Source organism: Vipera berus (assembly GCF_964194415.1).
Source record: "Vipera berus genome assembly, chromosome: 2".
Classification (NCBI taxonomy): Eukaryota; Metazoa; Chordata; class Lepidosauria; order Squamata; family Viperidae; genus Vipera; species Vipera berus.
Genome location: NC_138203.1, coordinates 156,211,487 through 156,238,521, shown reverse-complemented (window position 1 = coordinate 156,238,521; position 27,035 = coordinate 156,211,487). Strand labels below are relative to the sequence as shown.

At 41.9% G+C, this 27,035-nt stretch overlaps 1 protein-coding gene across 6 annotated transcripts in view; it reads right to left on the bottom strand.

Moving 5' to 3' along the window:
* ARSG (arylsulfatase G) overlaps window positions 1-27,035 on the bottom strand; it is a 140,886-nt gene that overhangs the window by 43,084 nt on the left and 70,767 nt on the right. For all 6 annotated transcript variants that reach the window (XM_081318542.1, XM_081318546.1, XM_081318547.1 and 3 more), the window contains 3 exons: window positions 25,710-25,821; window positions 21,500-21,637; window positions 9,077-9,273 (listed from right to left, as the gene is read on the bottom strand). In XM_081318542.1, the coding sequence (XP_081174668.1) occupies window positions 9,077-9,273; window positions 21,500-21,637; window positions 25,710-25,821 (447 nt within the window). The remainder of the gene's footprint in view (window positions 1-9,076; window positions 9,274-21,499; window positions 21,638-25,709; window positions 25,822-27,035) is intronic.

Sequence of the window (27,035 nt, the reverse complement as noted above, 5' to 3'; positions counted from 1 at the left end):
CCACCGCCGTCCGGAGACCTGCCGAAGTTTGGGGAGGTTTGGGGAGGTGCGCGCCTCCCCAAACCTCCCCAAATGTCGGCAGTTCTCCGGACCTCCGCGCCCTGCCTGCCTGCTTCTTTCCGCAGCGGAAAGAAGCAGGCAGGCAGGGCGCGGAGGTCCGGAGACCTGCCGACGTTTGGGGAGGTTTGGGGAGGTGCGCGCGCACCTCCCCAAACCTCCCCAAACTTCGGCAGGTCTCCGGACGGCGGCAGCTTGGGAGAGGTGCGCGCGATCCTGGAAGCACCGAAGCCTCGGCCGCGCGCAAGTCCTCGGTAAGCTCCGGGCGGTCACTTGCTTCGCGTCTCCTGAGGGAAGGGGGGGCGACTGGAGCGGGCGTGTTTCCTCGCCTGCTGGGCGCCGCGATTTGCCCGGGGAACGCGCGGGCCCCGAATGGCAGCGTGGAGCGAGGAAGCGGACAGCCAGGGCTTCCCCGAGAGCCGCGGCCACACAGGGTATTCCTGTGTATTCAGGCTTGCAAAATGGCGGATCGAGCCTCTGCTGGCGGCAGAGGCTTGCAGAGCGCGGATCCAGCCTCCGCCGGCGGCAGAGGCTTGCAGAACGGCGCATCGGCTTATACTCGAGTCAATAACTTTTTCCAGTTTTGGGGGGTGAAATTGGGGGTCTCGGCTTATACTCGAGTCGGCTTATACTCAAGTATATACAAGTATGAAGCTGGAAAGGAAGATACAAGATTATAAAGGATATTAAAAGACTGCAGAATTCCATCCCTGCAGACTCACCTGTTCCTTAATGCAGGAGTTTAGTAAATTCTCTAAATAAAATGAACCTTTACTGTCGAAGTACAACTATGTGTACATTGAGATTAGCTGAGCCTCCCTTTGTGCTCCCACCCCCACAACACACAGTGACAACAAACCCTCCATCTTACTACACCATGTGAACCAACTACACCACACACTGGCCTCCCAAGTCAATTCTGCATAAAATGCATAAAACATCTTCAGAGAAAGGAAAGGAAGTATTTATTTAATTGGATTTATATACCGCCCTTTCCCGCAGGACTCAGGGAGGTTTACAGGGTATTTTAAACAAGAAATACAAAAGTTAAAAACAATTAAAAATAATTACAACAGTCCCTGAAAAAGTAAAAAACCCCAATTAAAATTAAAATTAAAATTCTCAGCCTGGGCCAGAGAGCTCGAAGAGCCAGGTCTTCAGGTCCAGGCGGAATGAACGGAAGTCGGGGGCAGTCCTAAGCTCCACGGGCAGCTGGTTCCAGAGGGCAGGCGCACCCACTGAGAAGGCCCTCCCCCTGGGTGTTACCTGCCAGCAATCTTTTACCGGCGGCACCCTGAGAAGTCCCTCCCTGTGGGAGCACACTGGACGAAGGGAGCTTGATGCCGGCAGCAGGTGTTCCCTCAGATATCCCGGACCCAAGCCATTTAGGGCTTTATAGGTCATTACCAGTACCTTGAATCTCACCCGGAGGGCAACCGGAAGCCAATGCAGCTCGCGGAGTAGAGGTGTTACATGGGAGTATCGGGAAACCCCCATCACAACTCGCGCGGCCGCATTCTGCACCAGCTGAAGCCTCCGAGTGGTCCTCAAGGGCAGCCCCATGTAGAGAGCGTTACAGTAGTCTAAACGGGAGGTCACGAGCGCATGAGTGACTGTGCGTAGGGCATCTCGGTCCAGGTAGGGTCGCAACTGGCGCACCAGGCGAACCTGAGCAAAAGCCCCCCTGGTCACGGCTCCTATGTAGTCTTCAAAATTGAACCGGGAGTCAAGGAGGACACCCAAGTTGCGAGCCCTATCAACGGGGAGGTAACACCTCACCCCCCCATCATTAAAGGTGGAATGGTCTGGTTAACCCAAGATGCCGATATGCACAGCCACTCAGTCTTGGCAGGATTGAGATGAAGCCTGTTTCTCCCCATCCAGACCTGGACCGCCTCCAGGCAACGGGACATCACGGCAAGGGCATCGCTGGGTTGGTTCGGGGTGGAAAGAAAAAGCTCTTCAAGGCGGCAGGGAAGACACCCTCCTTCAAAGAAGCAGTTATTACTGCATGGAACCAGCCTTGTGTCTCCTCCCGGGCCGCATAAACCAGCCAGGAGGGGCACGGATCCAACAAACAGGTGGTGGAGCTCAGCCTCCTCATGATCCGGTCCACATCATCAGGGGAAACAGGATCGAACTCAGTCCAGATAACATGCTCAAGACCGTCCGATTCCTCCATGTCAGACTCCGCCCAGTCAGAGTCCAGGCCGGCTCGGATCTGAGCGATTTTGTCCGTCAGATGATGACTAAACTAAACAATAAAGTCACCTTATTGTTACAATCCCTGACCCATCAAAACAAAAAGTGTCATCATAGGTATAATTCTAAAATAAAAGTTTAGACTGCAGAAACAAAATGGGTAGCTTTCCTTGAACAGCCTGGCGATTATGCAAAACTTGATGATAAGATCAAGTTGGCCAAACAAATCTATTGGCTGGAGGAAAAATAAATAGCAAATGCTTCCTCTATCCTACTTGAAATTTTAACATATGCTTTACGAGCTGGGGTAGGTTCTGGAATGCCTCAAAAGTTCACAGCCTCCCTGACAACTATGGGCTTTTTTCACCTGATGACTAGTTCAACTCATTTCCCATCTTTACCTGTTTTGCATGTTTTGATCTATCAAACAGAGCTGGCATATTCTCCCAGAGTAACATAAGGTTAATGTGGAAGTTCTTACTGTGTGCAGTTGGTCGCCTCTTCTTGTGTTCGTTATTTTCCTCAGCACTTATAGCCAACAAATATTGTAATTTGTCAAGACCTGAACACTTTTTTCCTCTTCTATTTATATTTCAATCTATTCTACTCATTCATTATTTTTATTTTCACTCTTTATTTTCTAATATTTATATTGATTTTCTTTTGTTAAAAATATTCATCCTATTTATATGGCTGACCATCTCACAAGAGTGTGTGTCTGGATGATGCACAACAGTGAATTTGTTTTAATAAAAATTTATTTTAATAAAATTTGTATTTTTTTACAAAAGAAAATCTGGCTGCCAAACACATTGAATACAAATGGGTCCCTAAACAGGGCTATGAAACAGGACAATTACAAAGTCTAAAAGATTAACATGGTTTTTTTCTCAAAACAGGGGAAACAACTTGCAGAGACACTTTTTTTCTGAGTGAGGAGGAAAGCTACTTGCCACTTGAATAATTCTTAAAGACAAAACAATAGTAAGAAAGAGTTTGCCTTGGAGTTTAATGAACGACGTTTTAGGTCCCTCACTTGGGAGAAAACAACTCATTAACAGCAGACTTCGGAACTGGCTATTTTCTTCTTATGTAATGAAGTGCTTAATTATTAGTCAAAGGTGACAAGGTTTGTGTTTTTGGCTACAATTGAAGAATTTGTTCAAGCAAACAGTGCCTGTGGTGAACAAACTTCAGAATGGACAACTGATACATGCAGAACCCCTTTAAAAATTATAAGTAAATTGGGCAGTCTGTTCATCGTCTACATTAAATTTGGTGACAAGAAAGAATCCCTGCCAAGGTTAACCTACACTGCACAGCTGTTCCTGAGAACAATCTAGGACCAGCCAGTTGTATCACCTCATCTGCTTTATGGCTAAAACTCAGCTACAGCTATGTAAGTGTTGTAAGTTCAGAAGGAGCAAGGATACACTAAGATTCAAACTAAACTGAACTGTATGCTATGCCCTAAACCAGTTTCACAAATTTACAGAGTCTGAAACCCCTACTCTGGGTTTTATTTTTATCTGTCTATATGTCTATGTCTATGTCTGTCTATCTTCTATCTAGCTATCTAGCTATCTATCTCTAACTCTAACTCTATCTCTTTCTCTATATATAAAAGCAGAACTTGTGTGCTGATTTCTCTTTTCAGATGGGAGCCCAGCGGTGTGGAGAAAGTAAGTAAGGAGGCACTGCCCAGTTCTTTAACTGGTAGATCCAGGACGACTCAAAAGTCAAACACAGATTTCACAAATGTACAATTATAGCTTGAAGCAGCAAAACATCAGAGCTGCAAATTAATCTGAACATCTATTTTACAGTTCCAGTAAATTAATCTGAATGTTAATAACAAGTGTTGTTATTCATCTGGATGTCTGACTGGTTTAAAAACCATTTCTGAGAAACCCCCACCCCCCCGGCTCATTTATGATTAAATCTAGCAGTGGATAAAGTTGTTTAAGCTCCTTCAAATACAGCACAAGCACACAAAAAATATACCTCCATTCTACCGCAGCACCTTTTTACTTTGTTCCATGAATTCCTAGGGGGGAAAACATTTTTTATTAGCAGAGATTCATTTGTGGGACAGGAGCTACCAGCTGATCCTTCAAGAGGAGGCCTTCCTGACTCAATCTCCTTTTTTTTTTTCTCTAAAGCTCTTGGAACCTATAGACCATATGACAAAATAAATCTCTAAGAGACCAATTTTAAGAATCGGTGATGGTTGCAAGAAGCTGGTATCTGTCATAAACCATCAGCCTGTCAGATGCTTTTGGGGAGCACCAGGGCTTTTTTTCTCATAGAACGCTCAGAACGGAGTTCCGGCACCTTTTTTGGAAGGAACCTTGTAGGGTAGGCAAGGCGGGTTGTATGACATGTGTGAGTTCCGGCACCTTTTTCTTTTACAAAAAAAGCACTGGGGAGCACTATCTTTTCAGAACATTAATCTGAGTTTATTGGATTTGTTTGCTGCTCATCTCAACACCAGTTCGAGGGTGTCTGGATGAGGCTATAGCCACAGATGAAAGAGTTCTACTTGGGCTGGTAGTTATACTGCCAGCTCCTGCTTCAGAATGCATAGATAACTCACTTCTGGAATCTCTATGCCAGCGTTTCCCAACCTTAGGAACTTGAAGATGCGTGGACTTCAACTCCCAGAATTCCCCAGCCAGCTATGCTGGCTGGGGAATTTTGGGAGTTGAAGTCCACGCATCTTCAAGTTCCTAAGGTTGGGAAACGCTGCTCTATGCAACAGAACAAAAGACCCCAGTCCCAAATACTTGTCTTATAACCCTTCATTTAGTGATCGTTTGAAGTTGTACCCGCACTGAAAAGGTGACTTATGACCATTTTTCACACTTACAAACATCGCAGCACCCCCATGGGTTACCAAATCAAAATGTGGATGCTTGGCAACTGGCTTGTATTAATGAGGGCTGCAATGTCCCAGGATCATGTGATCACCTTTTGCGGCCTTCTGAAAAGCAAGGTCAGTGGGGAAGCCAGATTCACTTAACAACCACATTACTGACTTAACAGATGCAACGATTCGCCTAACAACTGTGTCAAGAAAGGTCCTAAAATGGGGCAAGGCTCGCTTAACAACTGTCGTGCTTAGCAATGGAAATTTCAGGCTCAGTTGTGGCTGTAAATCACGGACTCCCTGCAAATGGCTGAAGTTTTATTTTTAACCAGGGTTTCCAGCTGCAAGCCTTTTAGTGTGTACGTTGCTAGTAGAAGCCCAACAATGGAGTAACGAAGAATAAAAAAGACTGTTCCATCTTAATGAAGTTAAAGTACGGAAAACTGGATTACCTGCATTGTAACACAAGACTTGAGTTCTGCGTACGGAAGCTAATCATCACTAACTTCTAAACACTCTGAGCAAACAAAGAAGCCAGGGGGACAGACAAAGGAAGAAAACAAAGCTAGCAGCAGAAAAAAAAAGCAGCACTGAAAATAAATAAGAGGGGAGCTGATACCTCTATACTTTTACTGCTTTTAATTCTCCTAGGTCAGACATGTCAAACACAAGGCCCGGGGGCCAGATCCGGCCCGCGAAGTGGTTTCATGTGGCCCACGAAGCCATCCTGGAAACAGTGAGGGAACGGCCCCCACTGCCTTGGCCGTGGCCCAGAGACCCTCCTCCTGCCAGAGACCCTCAGATCTGTCCCACTCCTGCCCAGGGTCCCATAGGCACCCTTGATGCGAATGATGTAGAGCTGGCCATGCCCACCCAGTAGGCCATACGCACTCTAGCCACGCCCACCCAGTAGGCCACGCCCACCCTGGCCATACCCACCCGGCCCCCTGAGGGCAACCGCAATGCTGATGTGGCCCTCAATGAAATTGAGTTTGACACCCCTGTCCTAGGTCATTAGAGGCACAGGGTTGGAGTCCTAGCGCCAGTCAGGGAAATCTGTCCCATAACATTTTTGCTTCTCTGAGGACTTCCAGCCAAGACTGTATGAAGGCAAAGAATCTTTTTTCTCACTCTCCATGAATCTGCTGCATCTTTCTTTAGAGTACAGTATGCACAGTAATCACTAGTCAGCAGGCCCTTTATTTTAAGAGCCATGAGCTAGACTGCAGGGATTAGAGAGAGCCTGGCTTGCAGCCTTAGCTTTGCATGTCCAAATTGCCATGAATCCAGGCTGCATAAAATTTTGGGCACTGATAGTTCCCCTTCTCCCACTGCATTCCCATTTTCCATTAAAATGCTATTGCTAATTAATTTTAAATAAAGACCTTTATTATTTTGGGACTATATTCCACAGGAAGAATCTATCTGCACTACAGAATATGTTGGATGCTTATCCTGAAGCCTTCCTATTTAGGATTATAAATTCAAATCATTAAACCTAGCCATGCAAGAGAGTTAAAATGTACATCTATTAATTAATTCAATTTCCAATTTATATTTTTCTAACATCTTAAACTAAAATAGCCATTCCAGTCTAGCAGAAACCCAATAGGTATGTACTACTACTTGATAAGATAGAAAAATGTGGGTTAGACAGCATCACCACCAGATGGATTCATAGCTGGCTGACCGGCCGTACTCAGCATGTGGTCCTGAATGGAACTGCATCTACATGGAGGGAAGTGTGTAGTGGGGTGCCCCAGGGCTCTGTTCTGGGCCCAGTGCTCTTCAACATCTTCATCAATGATTTGGGTGAGGGGATAGATGGGGAACTCATCAAATTTGCAGACGACACCAAGCTGGCAATACTCCAGAAGACAGGTTTACAGAAGGATCTTGACAGACTGGAACATTGGGCACTATCTAACATAATGAAATTCAATGGTGAAAAAAGTAAGGTTCTACATTTAGGCAAGAAAAGCCAAATGCACAGTTTAGGAGGTACCTTGCTCAACAGTAGTAACTGTGAGAGGGATCTTGGAGTCCTAGTGGACAATCACTTAAATATGAGCCAGCAGTGTGCTGCAGCTGCCAAAAAAGCCAACACAGTGCTAGGCTGCATTAACAGAGGGACAGAATCAAGATCACGTGAAGTATTAATACCACTTTACAATGCCTTGGTAAGGCTACACTTGGAATACTGCATCCAGTTTTGGTCACCACGATGTAAAAAAGATGTTGGGAATCTAGAAAGAGTACAGAGAAAAGCAACAAAGACGATTAGAGGACCAGAGGCTAAAACATATAAGGAACGGTTGCTGGAATTGGGTACGTATAGTTTAACAGAGAGAAGGACTAGGGGTGACATGATAGCAGTGTTCCAATATCTCAGGGCTTACCACAAAGAAGAGGGAGTCAAGCTATTCTCCAAAGCACCTGAAGGCAGGACAAGAAGCAATGGATGAAAACTAACCAAAGAGAGATGCAACTTAGAACTAAGGAGAAACTTCCTGACAGTTAGAACAATTAACCAGTGAAACAACCTACCTGCAGAAGTGGTGAATGCTCCGACACTGGAAGTCTTTAAGAAGAGATTGGACAGCCATTTGTCTGAAATGGTATAGGGTTTCCTGCCTGGGCAGGGGCTTGGACTAGATGATCTCCAAGGTCCCTTCCAACTACTACTACTACTACTTCTTCTTTTTCTTCTTCTTCATTTTATTATTATTATTATTATTATTATTATTATTATTATTATTATTATTATTATTATTATTACTATTATTATTATTATTATTATTATTATTATTATTATTATTATTATTATTATTATTATTATTATTATTATTATTCATCACATAATCAGCCAGATGTTCAAACTGGATTTGGCATTTTTGTCTACCTATTGAGTCCTTACCAAGGACCTGGGATAGGAAGATGTGGCTGTTTGATGGTATTATAGATATTGTCGCAGGATGGAAGCAGTTCCTAGTAAGGCTGCCTTTTGCAATTACGGTAACTAATGGTGAATTTGTCAATGCCAATGGTGTTCCAAGCGGTGCTCCAGTTGTTTTGGGATTGCACCCAAGGAGCCTACTATTACTACTACTACTACTGCTATTATTATTACATTTGAGGTCCATTTTTTTATATTTGTGGCATGCCCTGTCAGTGTTGGTATGGCCCATGCCCACGAAAACTGACGGCACAGACCACTAGCATATAAAAAGACAGCAAATAGCACATCTTTCTAGCACTGATGATGTTACCTAGCTGGACAATGAAATGTCTGCAAAAAATCACTATGTTCAGAGGGCACCAAGGAGCCCACAGTTCAACCTGAGCTACAAATATTCTTTTTCACAGGCATATAAATCAAGCATAAATATAGTCAGGTTTTTTTTTATTGCAATGTCACGTTGGAAAATCACTTAACTGGATCTTCAATCTGCTTACCTTAACAAATCAATATTGTTCTCCATTAATATAATTCTATAGTATGGAATGTAATCTAGCAGCTCATAATAATGTTCAATATTCAAATAGGGCTGTCATATGAATTTGTTCCATCATCTCTTTCTGATTGGGGATAGGTAATATTTTAGATTTAAATCAAGAATGAGGGATAGATATTCCTTTTAAATAGAGTTACAGAGATTGTATAAGTGTGGCATTTTTCTCAGGTACGGATGGTGGCATGTGGGCCTGGTGTATTCAAGCAGTGACTTGACAGCTATCCATCAGGGATGTTTGCTTCTTGCACTGGATCAGAGTGCCTAGCCACCACACCTGAAACATTTAACATACATCATTATTTAATTTACCAGGCTGATTCATGCTATTAGCCCCATTGTACCTAGCAAGTTTTTGGAATAGATTTTCAAATGTCCCCATTAAAATGACATTTCTGTGCCACCTGTATTGCTGTGAGGGGCTTTATTACTTCACCTGTAAACCAGAGGAATGTATCTTCCTTTGCTGTGCTGTCAACTGCATCCTTGACCCGTCCCACCAAAGCATCCATTTCCTTCAAGTATGTTCCATAGGGATCTTCGCAAGATTGATTCCAAGGTGCCTCAGACAAGACCAAAGGCACGTGCATATGAGCCAGAGCAAGATACAGGAAGAAAGGGAGGCCTTTCTGGCTGGCAAATGAAATAAAATAAAGGTTTGCAAGTTAATTATGTGGAGGAGCAACATCCTTGATCACAATTACTACACAATTATTGCCATTAGTAGTGGGTAGTCTCACACAGCAACTGACTAAAATTACAACAGTACAGGTAGTCCTTGACTTACAACCATTCATTTAGTGACCATTCAAAGTTACAAAAGCATTGAAAAAAGGGACTTATGACCGGTTTCCACACTTAAGACTGCTGCAGCATCCTCATGGTCAAGTGATCAAAATTTGGTATCTGGCCTGTGTTTATGACAGTTGCAGCGTATCATGGGAACACCATTTATAATCTTCCTAGCTGGCTTCCAACAAGCAAAGTCAATGGGGGAGGGGGAAACCAGGTCTGTTTAACAACTGCATGATTTATTTAAAAAAATTGGTGATTTGCTTAAGAAATGTGCAAAGAAAGGTCGCAAAATCTGGTGCAATTCACTTCACAACTGTCTTGCTTAGCAACAGAAATTTGAGGCTCAGTTGGGGTTGTACCTCTACTTTTGTATTTTCTTTTCTTTGGCTTCTTAAGCAAATCTCCTTTCCTACCAAACTTTCATTTATCTCATTTATTAAACCTGTTCATATCAGCTTTCCTAGCGGACATTGATTTCTAAGAAGGTGACCCAGTGACTCTGAGCAACTTAATATGTTTTTAAAAAAGAAAATAATTACAATAATAAAAATAAATATATTACAGATTTATAAAAAATATAACTGTAAAAGGAAATTCTCACATTTTCCTCCAGAAGAAATTACTGTTAATTCATATTTAATTAGAAGGTACACTAAAGCAGATCTGTGCAAAAATTTGGGAATCAAAGCTCCATTTTCCCTTTTATCTGATGAGGAAACCATGGCTTAGAACTGAGCAGAGATAAAAACAAAATTGGATTAATGTTCATTTTAATTAAAATTAAATACAGCTAATGCCTTTATTCTCTCTGTATTTAATAATGTTCCCTTTTCTTCCATACTTGATAATTTCCCAATTGGCTGTTACAAAAATCCATCTTGGCTATAAAAGTTGGATCAAAGGATGTCAATGACCCTACTTGATCTAACAAATACTGTGAAACCAAAGGCTGGTACTACTGCTACTTTTTCCTGGGATAAGTGGAAAAACAGATTCTATTTCATTTTCTGGGATTATTCTGTTTGCACTTTCTGTCCTATGGTGTCATCTCACAGTTTTGAAAACCATTTTGCAACATAAGCCACCACCCAGTTGAGCAATTGATTAAAAGAAAAAAACTGACAGGAATAATTTTTCCTTCGTGCACTGAAATTCGTCATTACTTGAACTTTTGATTCCCTTGAAATAACATCCAGGAACAGTTTCTCTCAGCACCACTCCTGTTTGTCTCTTTTGCAGGGGCTGGAGCAAGAAGTTGTACAATGGCACTTTTCTTTTCCAATCTTAACTAAAAAGATTGACTTTGATCCAGAGAGGTTTGACTCATACCTTCATTTCTTTTTATTTTTCATTAGAATTTTAAATATAATAAAAGTATAAAGAATCAAGGTAAAGGTAAAGGTAAAGGTTCCCCTGCACAAAGGAAAGTATAAAAAAAGTATCAAAGGAAAGTATAAAAAAAGAAAATAAAAACATACAATTATGACTTCCTCCTCCCTTTCTCTCTCTCTTGTAGTTACCATTCTATTCCTTCCATTCACTACCTCCTTTTTTATTCTTGAACGGTACCTTGAGTTACCTTGAGGTAAGATGGGTGGCCTATAAATTTTATAAATAATTACCAGCATTTCTATAACCCCACATCACATATAACTTCTGGAATTTGCCTCACTGATTTCTCTTCTGTTATCACCACAGTTGAACTCTAGGAAAAAGTTTGGAAGACTTCCTAGTGATGGCCTTTCTACATATACAATTAAAGTAAGCACATTTTTAAAAACTAGAAAAAAACAGTCACAGGCTCTTGCTATTTTTTATCCCCTTTCATCTAGACAGTACTATGTCCTTTCTACACAAAACATATAGATCAGCAAGTTTTTCTGGCAGTGGGCATTAAAGTAGTTTTGCGCAATGCTGCAGATGTAAAAAAAATGCATATAAATTTAGAATGAAAATGGCTGAAATTGCATGAGATATAATAGAAGAGGTATCTTATGGGCTTTAGTAATTATCTAGACTGTCTTAAACTTTTCATTTCTACACACACACACACACACACACACACACACACACACTTTAAAATAGAGGTCAATGGGCATTATCTAGCGGTTGCATCAGCATAATGGTGCCTGAAAGCCAGAATAGATGGAAGAAGCAGAATTTTACAAGAAATTTTATTCTTCCCAGCAAGATGATTAGCATAGAGTAGTAGCATTATTTCAACTTGCAGAAATCCCCCAAGACCCCATAATGTTGTAACTTTGTGGTCAAGATTGAATAAGAAGGTTGCATCACTGACTTTTGAATGTTCCTCTATATCAGGGGTGTCAAACTCAATTTCATTGAGGGCCGCTGTTGTGATTCAGGGTCAGCCTGTGGGTTCAGCAGTTGGGTCGGACGACTCAGAGGAGGAGGGGGGTGTTGAAGAGCTTGCTGAGGGGGTTGAAGAGCTTGCTGATGAGAGCCCTCAGCCAGGCCCCTCCCACCTGGTCACGACGGAGACCCAGCTGTGTGAGCCTGACAGCGTGGATGAAGATGACCCACAGCTGGCCCTGTTCAAGGATGCCCGACGCAGGAGGCAGTCAATCAGGAGTAAACAGAGGAAGGCAATGGGGCACCTCAGAAGGAGGCAGAGAGAAGCCACGCCCTGAACTGTATAAAAGGGGAATGCGTGGGAGGGCTGGTTTGCTGAAGGCAACCGCTTGATTAGTTCCTGTTTCATAGCTCCTGTTTCATGGTTGGTGTCTTGTTTTGCTCTGTTTTATGTTAATCAATTTGGCAGGCTTAACTCCAGCCTCTTGCCGTTTGTAAAGGGGTTGTCCCTGCCTTTTCTGCAGGGCCGGTAGCAGGCTGGTACAGAACAGCCACATCAGCATTGCGGTTGCCCTCAGGGGGCCGGGTGGGTATGGCCAGAGTGGGCGTGGCCTACTGGGTGGGCGTGGCTAGAGTGCCTATGGCCTACTGGGTGGGCATGGCCAGCTCTACATCATTGGCATCAAGGGTGCCTATGGGGGCCTGGGCAGGAGTGGGACAGATCTGAGGGTCTCTGGCAGAAGGAGGGTCTCTGGGCCAGGGCCAAGGCAGTGGGGGTCGTTCCCTCACTTTTTCCAGGATGGCTTCGCGGGCCACATGCGGGCCAAATCCGGCTCCCCCGGGCCTTGTGTTTGACATGTCTGCTCTATATTTATCCTTTCTGGGTTTTGCTATTAGGAGAAATAGTTGAACAATGTGGTCCATTCTTAATGCTTCCATTATCTCGCTTACAAAATTTTGGGTCACTGAAATGTATTAGTAAAATTGTTTATCTTGTAAAGGTTTATATTTAATTGCCAGGTCAGGAAATATTAATTAACCTGCACTGAAATGTTAACATTATCAATTGCTCCCCAGTCAACATCATTCTGTAAGACAGACAGGGAATGTTCTATTTTTGATTAAGACATTGGGTGGGAAAGAGAAAGGAAAGGAGAAAGAAAGAGAAAAAGAATTACACAAGATTTTCTTGTCCTTCTTGGAACTTCCTTAACCTCCAGCCCCTTTAACAGCTACAAAAATATAAATCCTTTTTTCCTTCCTTTTCTCCTTGGAGACAGAAGAAATCTTAGCATGGTTAAATTTGGGAAAGGATATGAAGCGTGGGAAGCACAAGTGGGCTAGGAATAAAGCTGAGAAATGTTAATTAGGGAATAAAATTTTATTTCAAGCAGGGTTCATACTATTCTTTAAATATTTGCACCAATTCAAAATCTCAGCTTCATTAAGAATGCTGTGGTTCTTGGGATTTGGATGAGTTTCGAGCAGGGGTGTCAAACTGCCGGCCCGCAGGCTGGATGCGTCATGGCAAAACTGTGCCCACCCCATTGCTGGCAATGGAAAAAAAGTCACGATATGTCGTGACACGTCATGTGACGTTCCGAGTTGGACAGCCCTGGTTTAGAGAATTCACATCTATATATGTTTCATCAGAAACAACACAGATTCAGGGGGCTTATTACTGCAATCCGTTTGAGTACAGATCATAGTCACTGCTGCTGCAATGTAAGAGTAGCGGCTGTTACTTTATTTGTTTGTTTGTTTTTTGAAACATTTACAGTATATAACTACTGATCTTTCAACCAACCTTGGGGATCTCCAATCAAAAATTAACCTCAAGACTTAGTTTTCCACTGACACTAGCAATTTAGAGCTACCCATCAGAATACATGAGCTAACAAAGGATTAGGAGAAATAAACTATTTTATTGCAAGGCTCGCTTGTCTTGGAAGTATAATGTAGGTAGTCACTTATGACCACAATTGAGCCCAAAATTTCTGTTGCTAAGTGAGACAGTTTTAAGTGAATTTTGCCCCAATTTTATAATCTTTCTTGCCACAGTTGTTAAATGAATCACTGCAGTTCTTAAATTAGTAACACGGTTGTTAAGTGAATCTGATTTCCCCACTGATTTTGCTTGTCAGAAGGTTACAAAAGGTGATCACATGACCCCAGGACACTGCAACTGTCATATGACCCAGCTGCCAAGCACCTGAATTTTGATCATGTGACCATAGGGAAGCTGCAATAAGTGTGAAAAATGTCCATAAGTCATTTTTTAGTACTGTTGTAAATGAACGGTGACTAAATGAACTGTTGTAAGTTAAGGACTACCTGTACTATGGACTTATAGGATGGCAAGCCAATTTACAGTGTGATCTTAAATGTCAGAGTTATTATTTTTTTCCTCTTCAGTGTGCAGTGGCACCTGTGAAAGAGGGGGCGAGGGTCAAAAAAGGTAAGATGGCAGGAAGCTCCTTTTATAACAGAGAGCAAGGCCAATAGAATACAATTGCAATGCCAATTCCACCATCTTCTCTGTTTTTATTCCTCCCACAGACAATGCTACCAGTGTGACTTTCTGGCTGAGGAATTACTTATCCTGAAACTTATCAATGTCTGAGTTTTTTTTTAAAATCCCATTTATATCCCGCCCTTCTCCGAAGAATCAGGGCGGCTTACAATCTAAGAAGCACAAATCAATGTGCTTAGCAATAGCCTTCATTCTATGTATATGCCTGCTTATTAGGGCTTCCCCCCCCCCAAAGTGGCATTTTTACAAAGTCAGCTTATTGCCCCCAACAATCTAGGTCCTCATTTTACCTACCTCGGAAGGATGGAAGGCTGAGTCAACCTTGAGCCTGGTGGGACTCGAACCTGCACTAATTGCAGGCAGCTGGTGTTACTTAAGGAGGCATTAGCCCACTGCTCCACCAAGTTACTAATCCTGAATAAAATCTAAGTGCACAATTAAAAAAGAAAGATTCTTTATTTTCGTCCAGGTGTGATTTTGTGAGCTACTTTTCCCATACACTGTGTCAAGCTCTCCTTTGCTCACATATTCTCTGAATCCTTCATGCCCACTCAGAGCTGCTAGATTTTTTGCTCACTTCTCGTGCAATTGCATTAATTGATTATTCAATAAACTCAGGATAAACAAAAGAATGAAAAAACCTTTCTAGGAAACAGTCCAATGCTGGAAAAGGTGGAAGGAAAGAGAAGAAAAGGATGGCCAATAGCAAGGTGGACAGACACCACAGTTACAGTACTGATGGGTGCATCCTTAGAAGACCAAATTACTGACAGATCATGGAGGAAATCTATGTGGTTGCTCATGATCAATGTGTGGCATGTGATCAATCAAAACAAAGAATATATCAATGTACAAATCCAGATATAAACTCCCTCACTTCATATTATGTTTCTCTCTCAGGAAATAACTTCTCCCAGGACTTTCCACATGGAACGGTTTACTTCTCCCTGCTATTATTTAGCAAATGACATCATTTTCTATCCTGCACTGATTTATAGCTGACTGATATGCAAAGCAATTTCTTTGAATACTATAATAAATCACTTGGATTAAAATTACAACTGTTACATCAACTTTCATATATTTCCCAGGAAAGAAGAGGATCTGGCAAGAATGGAAGATAAAGAAATCTTCCCTGACTCATCAGCAAAGAATGTTGAGGCATCCTCAATGTTAGATTTATTATAGTGCATAAATGTTTGTAGAAAAAAAAGGTTCATCTCCCTGCAGTATTGTGCAGAAACAAGACTGAATGTGTGTGTGTGTGTGTGTATGTGTGTGTGTGTGTGTATACAAAGAGATACGATCCATGCACAATACGATTTAATTTCTTAACAAATCCCACATCAAGTATTTTATAAAAAAATCTATCTTTGTGAGTCCTTTGATCAAGAATGTCTACTCCAAAACCAGTGCAACAGTATCTCCCTGGGACACTGAAATATTTTCCATTTTTTTTAGATACCCTAACCCTAACCCTATAAAGGGGAGAGTGCATTGTTCAAAGAATACTATTTGAAATTTCTCTATGATTTCAGCATTCACATATAGTACAGGAGAAAGGTGTGTTGCCAGGAAGGACCAAGTAAAACAAAAGATGATATTATTATGGAGACTAATTTATTTTTACCTAGCCAGTTGACATGTGTTATTTTCTCCTTTACAGCCAGATTTATTTCCTCAGAGAAGTCATTTTTCCCCAGGGCCTTCCAAAAGGAAAAGGAGGGGATGACGGCTGCAAAACGGGACCAGAAATACAGCCTGTGTGCGTGAGTGTGTTTGCGTAATTTAGCATATTATATTCTCATGGACCTTAAAAATAAACAAATACAAGTTGTTTCAACATTTCCAAGATAACACAGAACAATCTTTATTAAACTTATCTTTACAACAATCTACTAATCTTTTAAAATTTTATTGCCGTAATATAGAAAAATAAAAAATAACAAAATACAAAACATCATTTTCCTTCTGGTGTATTTGTTACCCTGTGTGTATGAGTGTGTGTACACATATACAACATATGCACATACATATACCAAAACAGACAGCAACCAAAGAAAAAAAGAAAATCCCAATGAAACTAAATATAAATGTATACATTACAATAATTGCATAAAAGTGATTCTGTTTTTATGGAATAAATTAAAGCTTTCCACACTTATCATAATCCTGCGGTAAGTGTGGGAAGCTTTCATTTGTTCCTTAAAAAAAGAATCACTTTTATGCATTATTGTAATACAGGTGTATATTTGGTTTCACTGGGATTTTCATTTTTTTTCTTGGTTGCTTTCTGTTAGGTATATGTATATAAGTCAAGAATGGTAATTTCTTGTCAACATCACACTAAATCTTCCAAAAATTACTGCATAGAGTACAAATAAAAAAAATCTGTAACTTTAAACATTTTCAAGTAGAGTCTTTTTATACCTCATAATTTGAATTTCCTTCCTTTTTAGAACGTATGCAGATTAGTAACTTTTAGTACTTCCTTCCGCCACCCTCCATCCGCCCTCAATTTTATGAACTTGGCAGCCATACTTGCAGCAAAATGTAAATAATTTACTTTGCTAACAATACCTGTTAAATGCAGTCTATTAAAAAAATGAAAAAGCAATTTATGAGTGTCAATATTTTTTGTTAATTATTTTTGTTATTACTTCCTGTCTTGATAGATTTATGTTGACCCAAAACTAGAGAAGATGTACAGAAGATATTATAATTAGAGTATTGTTATTATTAGCAATATCACTACTGTGATTTTGCTGTGGCACCTGAAAGACATAAGGAAACGATAAATTGTCTGCTGCCTCTCCAAACAGTTTCTTCCTTCAGTGCAATCTACTGAAGGAAATCAATTTGAGTGGGGAAAAAGTAAGTCCCTTATAAATATTGGGTTCAGACACAAACAACCATATTAAAATTCAGTTTCACGATTGCTGAGGAAACAATAACATTTAATGCATATAATTTTAGTGTTAGTCTTTAAGAACTTCCTAGGAGTATTGGAAGGAGAGAGCTATAAATTTGCCCCACCTGATTACTATATTAAAAAAAGAAAACAATGATTCTCTTAAATAGGAAGATGTTATAATAGATTTGTTTGACTCTATTTAGGTAGGAATTTGGTTGCCACTTGTAATTGCAACGAAGAAAGATATTGGTTATGAAGGCACACAATGAAATATGAAGTTGGAGGAATTATCAATTACTCCAAGTTGGGAATGTTTACTCTTTTATCTGTGGCAACTGTCTTTTCTACTCTACTAACAGGAGCATTCCAAGTTAATAATAATGATAAAAGAAACCTCCCACATAAGTCTCAAGAACTCACAATTTGCTCAAAGCTAAGAACAAAAAGGATCAAGAAAATGAAAATAAATATAAGTGTATAAAGCTGTTTTAAAATGCCAACTTGTCCACCCAAATGAATTGTCTCCTGGATTAGTTTCAGATGCTTGCATAAGGGATTAACCAGTATGATCCAGTCCTAATACCCAATTAAAGAGAATCCCTGAGATTCATTTAAAAAGGAAAGCTTTTTCATTAACCCCAAAACCAGCAAAGTGTGCTTGTCTTGATCTTCTATGAGTACAAATTGTGCTGAAATATAAAACTAAAATAATAATGGTAAAATCAGCCAGAAAATTTCAAAGGTTCATTGGCAGCTTTTCAGGTTTTTGAAGTTATGTGAAAATGTCTTGAATACATAATCTAATTCCAGCAGAGTCCTGTTAACTGATTTTTTTTTAATGTCCTGTGCACTTGTTGGCATATAACGAAACAGGACTTCAGAATAAGTATAGCACCTATATGCAACTCCTGATAGTAATTGTGAGGAAAATTGTAGCTGCTTTAAAGTTGCAGACATATGCTAATTTGCATTTCCATATACTCTGAAGCACAGTTTTGGAATCAGATCAAAGTTCTGTACCAAATAAAATAAAATAGCCTTCTGCAATAACTTTCTATTTCCACCTCTGGTAAGACTGAAACTTAAATTCTGCTTTTTAACAAGGCAAGCTTAGTGCCTGTGTTAGTATAGAGGATTTTTTTTTAGTATGTAGGAATGATCAATGCCATTAATGCAACCCCACTTATGTATTCCTCTCTCTGGAACCAGAAGAGGCCTTATTCTATTCACACTATTTTTGACAGAACAAAAAATTGCTAAAGACTGCAGTACATCAGAATTACACTGCCTTATAAAAGATTGTCTGCCTCTGTTCTCAATTTAAGTAGGAAAATCAAATCAAACAAAAACACTGAAGGAGGGGGGTTTCATTCTAAGAGTAGACTTTTAGGAATGAGCCCCTCTCTTTCTAACACCTACCTGATAATATTATCTAACCTTCCAAGTGGAATCAAATTTAGCTATAGCAGGGGTGTCAAACTCAATTTCATTGAGGGCCGCATCAGCATTGCGGTTGCCCTCAAGGGGCCGGGTGGGTATGGCCTGGGTGGGTGTGGCCTACTGGGTGGGCATGGCTAGAGTGCATATGGCCTACTGAGTGGGCATGGCCAGCTCTACATCGTTCGCATCAAGGGTGCCTATGGGGGCCTGGGCAGGAGTGGGACAGATCTGAGGGTCTCTGGCAGAAGGAGGGTCTCTGGGCCAGGGCCAAGGCAGTGGGGGCCGTTCCCTCACTGTTTCCAGGATGGCTTCACAGGCCACATGAAACCACTTCGCAGGCCGGATCCGGCCCCCGGGCCTTGTGTTTGACATGTCTGAGCTATAGCTTTAAAAAAATTAAATCAAGTTTTACTTTGATTTTGGAATAAATTAAGCCTTTCATTCATTTGAACATATATAGTATTGTTTTGTTTTGTTTTTCAAAGAGAAAATCTTAATAGTTATCTCAGTTCTCAAATTTATCAAAACTGTAGCTTTATGTTACTTCCACTTCATTATTGTATGTTTCTGTCCCCCCCCCCCTAAAATTAAAATGCCGCTTCCGTTTACATTTGAAGGTTTTTAGCTTCTTGGGAGCCTTTCCCAGGAAATTCAGTTGTAAAATATTAAAGAAAGGATCAATATTCTCACCCAGTTCCAAACATGCTGTTTACGAGTATTAATTGGTGCTTTTTTCTTTTTTCTTCTTTGGTTGTCAGCAGCTAATAGCCGGTTTTTCCCCTGCCAGTTTGGAGGGCTTTCCTTGTATTGAACGGAAAGACCACCGTCCCTCTGTGATCAACAAGGCATTCCTCCTCTTCATCGCCTCTTCGGGGCAATTTTAGGCCCTTTTTAGGGCCCCCAGCAGGGTGAAAATGGGTGCGGCAGGCAGAGCCCTGCGTTCCTGCATCCCATTCTGCTGCGATGCAAATCGGAAATCTCCTGAGCTACAAGTGTTTTGTATTATTTCACTAGAACTCAGTCTCCTGGTTTCTAGGCCAGCACTGTAACTATTAAATTAAACTGGTCCTACAATTCCCTGCTCAGCTATAGAAAAAAAACAACCATCTAACATCTTACTGTACTGTCCGTTTTATGTCAACATTCACCATGAGCTGCTAATTCCATACCTAATTGTACATCTGGTCACTCTGATAGTTTTATTTAAATCTCTTAACTATCAGATTCAAATAACTCTTAAGTATGGCCAAATTCTGTCGCTTGATATGTAAGATGCAACCTGACTGACAAATCTTTTCCCCTAACTAATCTATATCAGTTTTATGTACCCATGAGTTTCGTAGCCCGGACATTGACCACAATAAAGATTCTGTTCTTATGTGCATTGTAAAGATTGTAGCACAAAAAATAGAACTGAGAATGAGCTCAGGATAATCCAGGTTGCTCAGAACATCAAAAAGACTTCTTCAGATATGTTTAAAGGGGAAAAAATAGTACACAAGTTCTTCATAAATATGGCAAATGTGCACTATAGAAGAAAGAATAAGCAATTTAATATTTTTTATTAATGATCTCAATGATTGGATGCATGGAATGTTATCAACATGGAAGAGAAAACAGTATAATAATCAAAGGGATCTTGACAGGTTAAAGAAGTGAACTAGAAGCAGCAGGTGGAAACTTAGTTGAAATAAGTTTCCACCTGCTGCTTCTAGTTCACTTCTTTAACCTGTCAAGATCCCTTTGATAGTTAAGAGATTTAAATAAAACTATCAGAGTGACCAGATGTACAATTAGGTATGGAATTAGCAGCTCATGCTGAATGCTTTTAGAGACACATGATTTCTATCCCAGTCAGTTCATTTTGTTTTGGTTGAGCTGTAGCGATGTTTATCATTACTTGTTTACAGCAATCATTTAAAAGATCTGAATTGTTTTTGCTCGCTGGAAAATGCAGGAATCAGGAACCACAATAAAACTAGTGTTCTTCCACCGTTTCCCCCTTCTCGGTGTGCTTGGAAGGTATTTATTTGGCACATTTTGATTATCATCACTTTCCCCGGCGCTCAAAGCTTTTCATAAATGTTTCCCTTCAGCAGCTCTGGCTGCACCTTTTACCATGTATCTAATACAGTAATTGATCCCCTAAAGGTTCTGCAATCAGCTCTACAGAAGTTAACACTTCCAACTGAACAGATGCAACAGACTTATTTTTCACTGGGAACTTTACCAGATTATCATACAGCTGTCATGAAACATAACATTCTTTGTCAAGTTTCCCCTCCTTCGAAATGACCTTAATAATTTAATAGTTCCCAAAGTCTCCAGGTGTGCTTCCAACGCAAGCTGCAAAGCATGGACCAATGGGAGCCCCTTGTCCCTCTACTTCCACCTCTTCTGCAACAACCCTGAACAGCCTCCACCTTCATCCAGACAGCCAACATTTCCTCTCTTTCCCTTGCTCTGCGATACTGCCCTATTTGATTACCTCTTCGATTACCTTGCTGGGCCCAGCAAATTCCCTTTGACTGATGTGGCTCTGCCCACTACTGCGTTTGCTGCATGCATCTGAACAACCGAACCCATGCCCAGCACATGGATCCCAGGACAGCAGCAGTTGGACTGGGACTACTGGAACTGCCATTGGAGTAGTGATCTGAAGGTTTGCCTAACGACTGCTTCATTTAGCAATGGAAATTCTGATCCTAGTTTAGGATTGTTTAGCGAGGATTTTAGAATGGAAGGTAAAATGTTCAATCTTTTCCTTGCAGCTTCATGAGACAAAAGGACAGAGGCAATTTGTACAATGCCAACTCATTACTATTTTACCTAAGTAATGTCAAAGTTCATGGAGATTTTCTTACCTGGCATAGTGGATGAAATGAATAACTTTTTCTGTATACTTTGTAGCTAAGGCAGTTAAGTTTACAGGCTGTTGGACAATTGTAAGGTTTTCAAAAAGAGGAAGTGCAACTTCAGGATAGCAGTTTGTCTGATGGTTACTGGAAAAAAAATTCATAAGATCTTGAGTATGGAATGAGAGATTAATACAAGAGTGGGCTCTAAAAATATTACTTATTTTGGTAGTTTCATAGCCTTTGCACAACAAAATCAGCTAAAAAAAAAGAGCCAAGGTTACATTTGCTCTCTGGGCTAGATTAAATTACTTGTCAGAGCAATGAGACAGCCTCTATCCAAACTGAAAAAAGATAGGGTGGAACACAAGTGACGAAGTTTCAAACTACCACAAACTGCTCTGAAAGGACCATTAAGGCTTAGCATAGCTTGGGACTTAGAAGGTGCAGGACCATCTCCTCCAACCTAAATGAAGCCAACCCACCACCAGTAGATCTCGCTTACCAACTGTCCTGTTCAGCAACTATTCAAAGTTACAATAGTGTTGAAAAATAAATTTACAATCAACGCCTTCACAGCATCCCTGTTACACGTTTTTTTTTCTTTTTCCCCTCTTTGGGGATTGGAGAAGAAGGGACTACAAGAGAGTAAGCAGGTACACAATAGGGGGGAAAAGGGGTCAGGCATCTAAAGATCACTTGTTTGATTCTCTCCACGCCCCCCCCCCCGCACAGAACAGAAAGACTGCATAAACAGGTGAGGGGGGGGAAAGAAAAACAGAACAGAAAACAATTCCCTCTGTGCCTGACCCATTTTTTTGACCTCTCCCACTTGCAGGGTAAAGAAATTATGGAGGAAAGGATTATAGGAGAAACACAAACCCACAATGGGGAATACATCAGTTGTTTGCTGGGGTCATTGCATTCCTTTCAATTTGTATTTCCCATTCTATGCTTGCTACTCTCTTGTAATCCCTTCCTTTCCAGTGAATGTAAATACAAATATTAATTCCCTTCTTCTAATTATCGCAACACCGTGTTGAGCATTTAGAGGGAAGGAGTGGAGGAAAGGAAAACACAGTCACATGAGCTTATAGACCACCTAGAGTTACCCTGTGATATGGTAAACAGCCAACAAATTTGATAAATAAGTAAATAAATAAAATGATTTCCCACTTAGAAACTGTTTTGCTTAACAATGGAGTTGCTACTCTCAATTGTGATTGCTAAATGAGGACTTAGATTGTTTAGGGCAGGGATCCCCAACCGCCTGGCTGTGGCCTGTTCGAAACCTGGCCATGGGAGAAATCGGCAAGCGTGTGAGTGAAGCTTCACTTGTATGAGTGGAAGGTGCTTGCGCTAGTGCACAAAGCTTCATTCGTGCAAATGCCCTCCGTTTGAGCAAGTGGAGTTTCACACGTGCACCGCTAAAACAAATGGAGCTGTACATGCATGCATGTGTCTGCCACACACATGCCCCCCCTGCGCTGGGCCACCAAGCTAGAAAGATTGGGGACTGCTGGTTTAGGAGAAAACTTTGTGTAGATCTACGCTTCCACAGAATGAGGGGAAACAAAACTAAAAGGGGCATTGTCTTACCTGAACGCCTTTTCTCAGCATGATGATGGAGAATCCACGAATGGGTTAACTCTGTCTTCCTGCCCAATTAGACTAAGTCAGTCAAACTTGTCACCTCCCAGTCACGACAAAGGCGAAGGAAATGATGGTCTGACGTGTTGGCTCCCATACCCGACACAGGACCTGACGGACACTAAGGGATAGGTGTGGATTCTCCATCACCATGCTGAGAAAAGGCGTTCAGGTAAGACAACTCCCCTTCTCCAGCATGATAGATAGAGAATCCACGAATGGGACATACCAAAGCTGCCCTGTCCCTATGGGAGGGAATCAGTCTGGGCCTGTGTCCCACCCTGTGGCACTACCTGTTGCAGCACTCTCCAGCCAAATGAGGCGTCTGCGGAGGCAAACCTATCCAGTTTATAATGCCTCACGAAAGGGGAAGGCGAGGACCATGTTGCCGCCCTACAAATGTCCTCAATGGACGCCTGTGTCACCCAAGCCACAGAAGTTGCAGCACTAAGAGTGGAGTGAGCAGTGATATGCCTGGGAACTGACAGGGAATGAAATTGGCACGCCCCTGCAATACAAGCCCTGATCCACCTGCCTATAGTGGAGGCAGAAACCTTCTGCCCCATAGTAGAGGGTTGAAAGGAAACAAAGAGGGCTTCCAACTTGCGAAAACACGCTGTCTGCTTAATATAGTGGCACAAAGCCCTGCGGATGTCCAGATTGTGCCATTGCCGTTCCAAGGCAGAGATGGATGAGGACAAAAATCCGGCAAAATGACTTCCTGCGCTCTATGAAACAAGGTATTGACCTTAGGAATAAAGGAGGACCACCCTGTCAGCATGAAAAACGCGTAAGTCCTGTCTGACAGAGAGAGCTGCCAATTCAGAAATGCGTCTAGCCGACGTGACGGCTATCAAGAAGGCCACCTTAATTGTCAAGAACCACAGAGTACAGGTCCTGATGGGTTAAAATGGAGGAGAGGTAAGGGCCTGCAATACCCGTGACAAATCCCAAGAGGGATACCAGTGAACCACTGGAGGTTTGGGGTTGGTCCTTTGAGAAATAAGCGTACCATAGGATGTTGAGCCAATGCCTCTGAATTGCCCCAAATAAATATGGTGCAGAGAGCTGCTACTTGTCAGCGGATGGTATTGGGCACCAAGCCCTTGTTAAGCCCCTCCAATAAATAGTCCAAGATCCTCGGGATAGTAATAGCTGAAAGATCTAACTGGTTCTTATCACACCTACTACAGAAACTCTTCCAAGTGGAGTCATAGATCCTGTTTGTTGTAGGCCATCTGGAGGCCTGAATCATCGTAATTACCTCCGATGAATAAGACTCATGTGTCAGGAGCCACCGTCCAAGTACCAGGCGGTCAACTGGAGCCACTGGCGTTCTGGATGATGCAAAGCCTGGCTGAGTGGAATGTGATCTGGAGGAATCCTCCACGGGGGAGAGATTGACAGACTCATGAGGTCAGCAAAACCACGGCTGTCTTGGCCAGTGTGGTGCAACAAGTATCACCTCTGCCCGCTCTTGCAGTAACTTGCGGATGACTGCCGAGATCAGAGGCTAGCAAAGAAGGCTGCACAAGCCTTTTCAGAGGAAAAGCAATGCGATCGTGGCACCCAAAATGGCGGCCACTACTTGCTGCTAGTGAAAAGAGAAGCAACCTGTCCTTCTCCCTTAATTCAGGAGAGAAGGCAGGCAGTTCTGAGAGTCTTCGCGTGCCTCTGATGCTAATCAGCACGCTTAAAAAGACAGCTTAAAAAGGCTTTCTGACGAAGAACCTCCTCTCGGCCAGCTGCTGGTAAGCTGGAATTCAAAATGGCGGCCGCAACTAGTGTGCCGCGAAAGAACAGCCTGGGGCTTCTGAGAGAAAGATAAGATCCTGAAAAGAACTACAGCAAAAGCTATCTAATTGAGAAACCTTCCCCACCGACTTGCAACAGTGAAACAGTTGTCCAGAAGGCTGAAGCTCAATCAGAGCTACAACTCAATCAAAGCTACAGCTGGATGGAGAAAAGCAAACTCTGTATCCTGAGAAAAATGTTACCTAATTAAAGAATCCACAAAGGGGAAAAAATATATATACGACCTGCTTAATTACTCAGAAGAGATGACTCAGCAAGATTCTGGGCGCCAAAATTTCCACGTCTACTCTGGGCACAGACTAAGTCGTGACTGGGAGGTGTCCTGGACCAGAAGAGGCGTGGCAAGTTTGACTGACTTAGTCTAATTGGGCAGGAAGACAGAGTTAACCCATTCATGGATTCTCCATCTATCATGCTGAAGAAGGTCCTCTTCTTAGAAGTAGTACCGGTGGAACTATTTCATGGAATTCAGGCTAGTCCACACCTTGAGAGTTTTCAGGAAGATGTAAAATATGGAAATATTTTGAAAGGTGTTCCAATTATGTTACACATTGTAGCATCTTTTATTATTTTTATTTTTAGTTTGGGATGATCTTTTCATTGTGCATGGATTTTTTTTGATGTTCTGACAGTGACTGAGTTGAAATTTCAAACATACTATGAAAGTTTTTATGTTTTCATGATACTCTATGAGCTGCCAAGAGTTACTACATCATGCTGGGATATAAATTCAGTAAGCAATAAATAAACATACCTGACTGTTGTGGAGCATCTGTGACAAGCCGGACAGGGAGGGAGGTTATAACCTGGAGTGTCAGTACAGCCCATATCAGGACTATATGGTATCCCAAAATAAAAATCGAAACCTAGAAACAAAAAGACACAAGATGAAGATATGCCTGGTTATCTCAACAAAAGGGTCAGTTTTGTCTGAAATGAAATACACATCCATGGCAACCCAACTGCAAGGTCTTGGCAGGATACATGTCAACATTCAAGCACTGACTGTGATCTCATAGTTTTATTAGAGTTAATTTTTTTTAATCCCATTTATATCCCGCCCTTCTCTGAAGACTCAGGGCGGCTTACAATCTAAGCACAAATCAATGTGCTTAGCAATAGACTTCATTCTATGTATATGCCTGCTTATTAGGGCTTTCGGGGGCCCCCAAGCGGCATTATTACAAAGTCAGCTTATTGCCCCCAACAATCTGGGTCCTCATTTTACCTACCTCAGAAGGATGGAAGGCTGAGTCAACCTTGAGCCTGGTGGGATGCGAACCTGCACTAATTGCAGGTTCTTAAGGTTACTTAAGGGACGCGGTGGCTCAGTGGGTTAGGACGCTGAGCTTGTCGATCAGAAGGTCGGCAGTTTGGCGGGTCGAATCCCGAGTGCCGCGTAACAGAGTGAGCGCCTGTTACTCGTCCCAGCTTCTGCCAACCTAGCAGTTCGAAAGCACGTAAAAATGCAAGTAGAAAAATAGGGACCACTACGGTGGGAAGGTAACAGCGTTCCGTGCGCCTTTGGCGTCTAGTCATGCCGGCCACATGACCACGGAGACGTCCTCGGACAAGCGCTGGCTCTTCGGCTTTGAAACGGAGATGAGCACCGGCCCCTAGAGTCGGAAACGACTAGCACGCATGTGCGGGGGAACCTTTACCTTTACCTTTAAGGTTACTTAAGGAGGCATTAGCCCACTGCTCCACCAAGGCTCTTTTTAAGAGTCGTAAGCAGGTTTAGGTTCATTACTGCCAGAAAAGACACAGTATTTTCAACAACACTTAGACTTATACCACTTCACAGCCCTCTCCAAGCAGTTTACAGCAGGGCTTTTCAACCAGTGGTACGGGTACCACCTGTGGTACATTGGCACTTGGCAGGTGGTACACGACCATCCTATAAAAGTGGTAGCGGGGGAGGGGAATGAGCTGAACCGGTGGCAGCATCGTACAAGCCTGAGCGAGATGGCTGGAGCTAGGCGACTGGTGGTACTTGGAGGTTGCCATATCCTAAAAGTGGTACAATGGGTGAAAAGGTTGAAAAGCCCTGGTTTATAGAGTCAGCATTTTGTCCCCAACA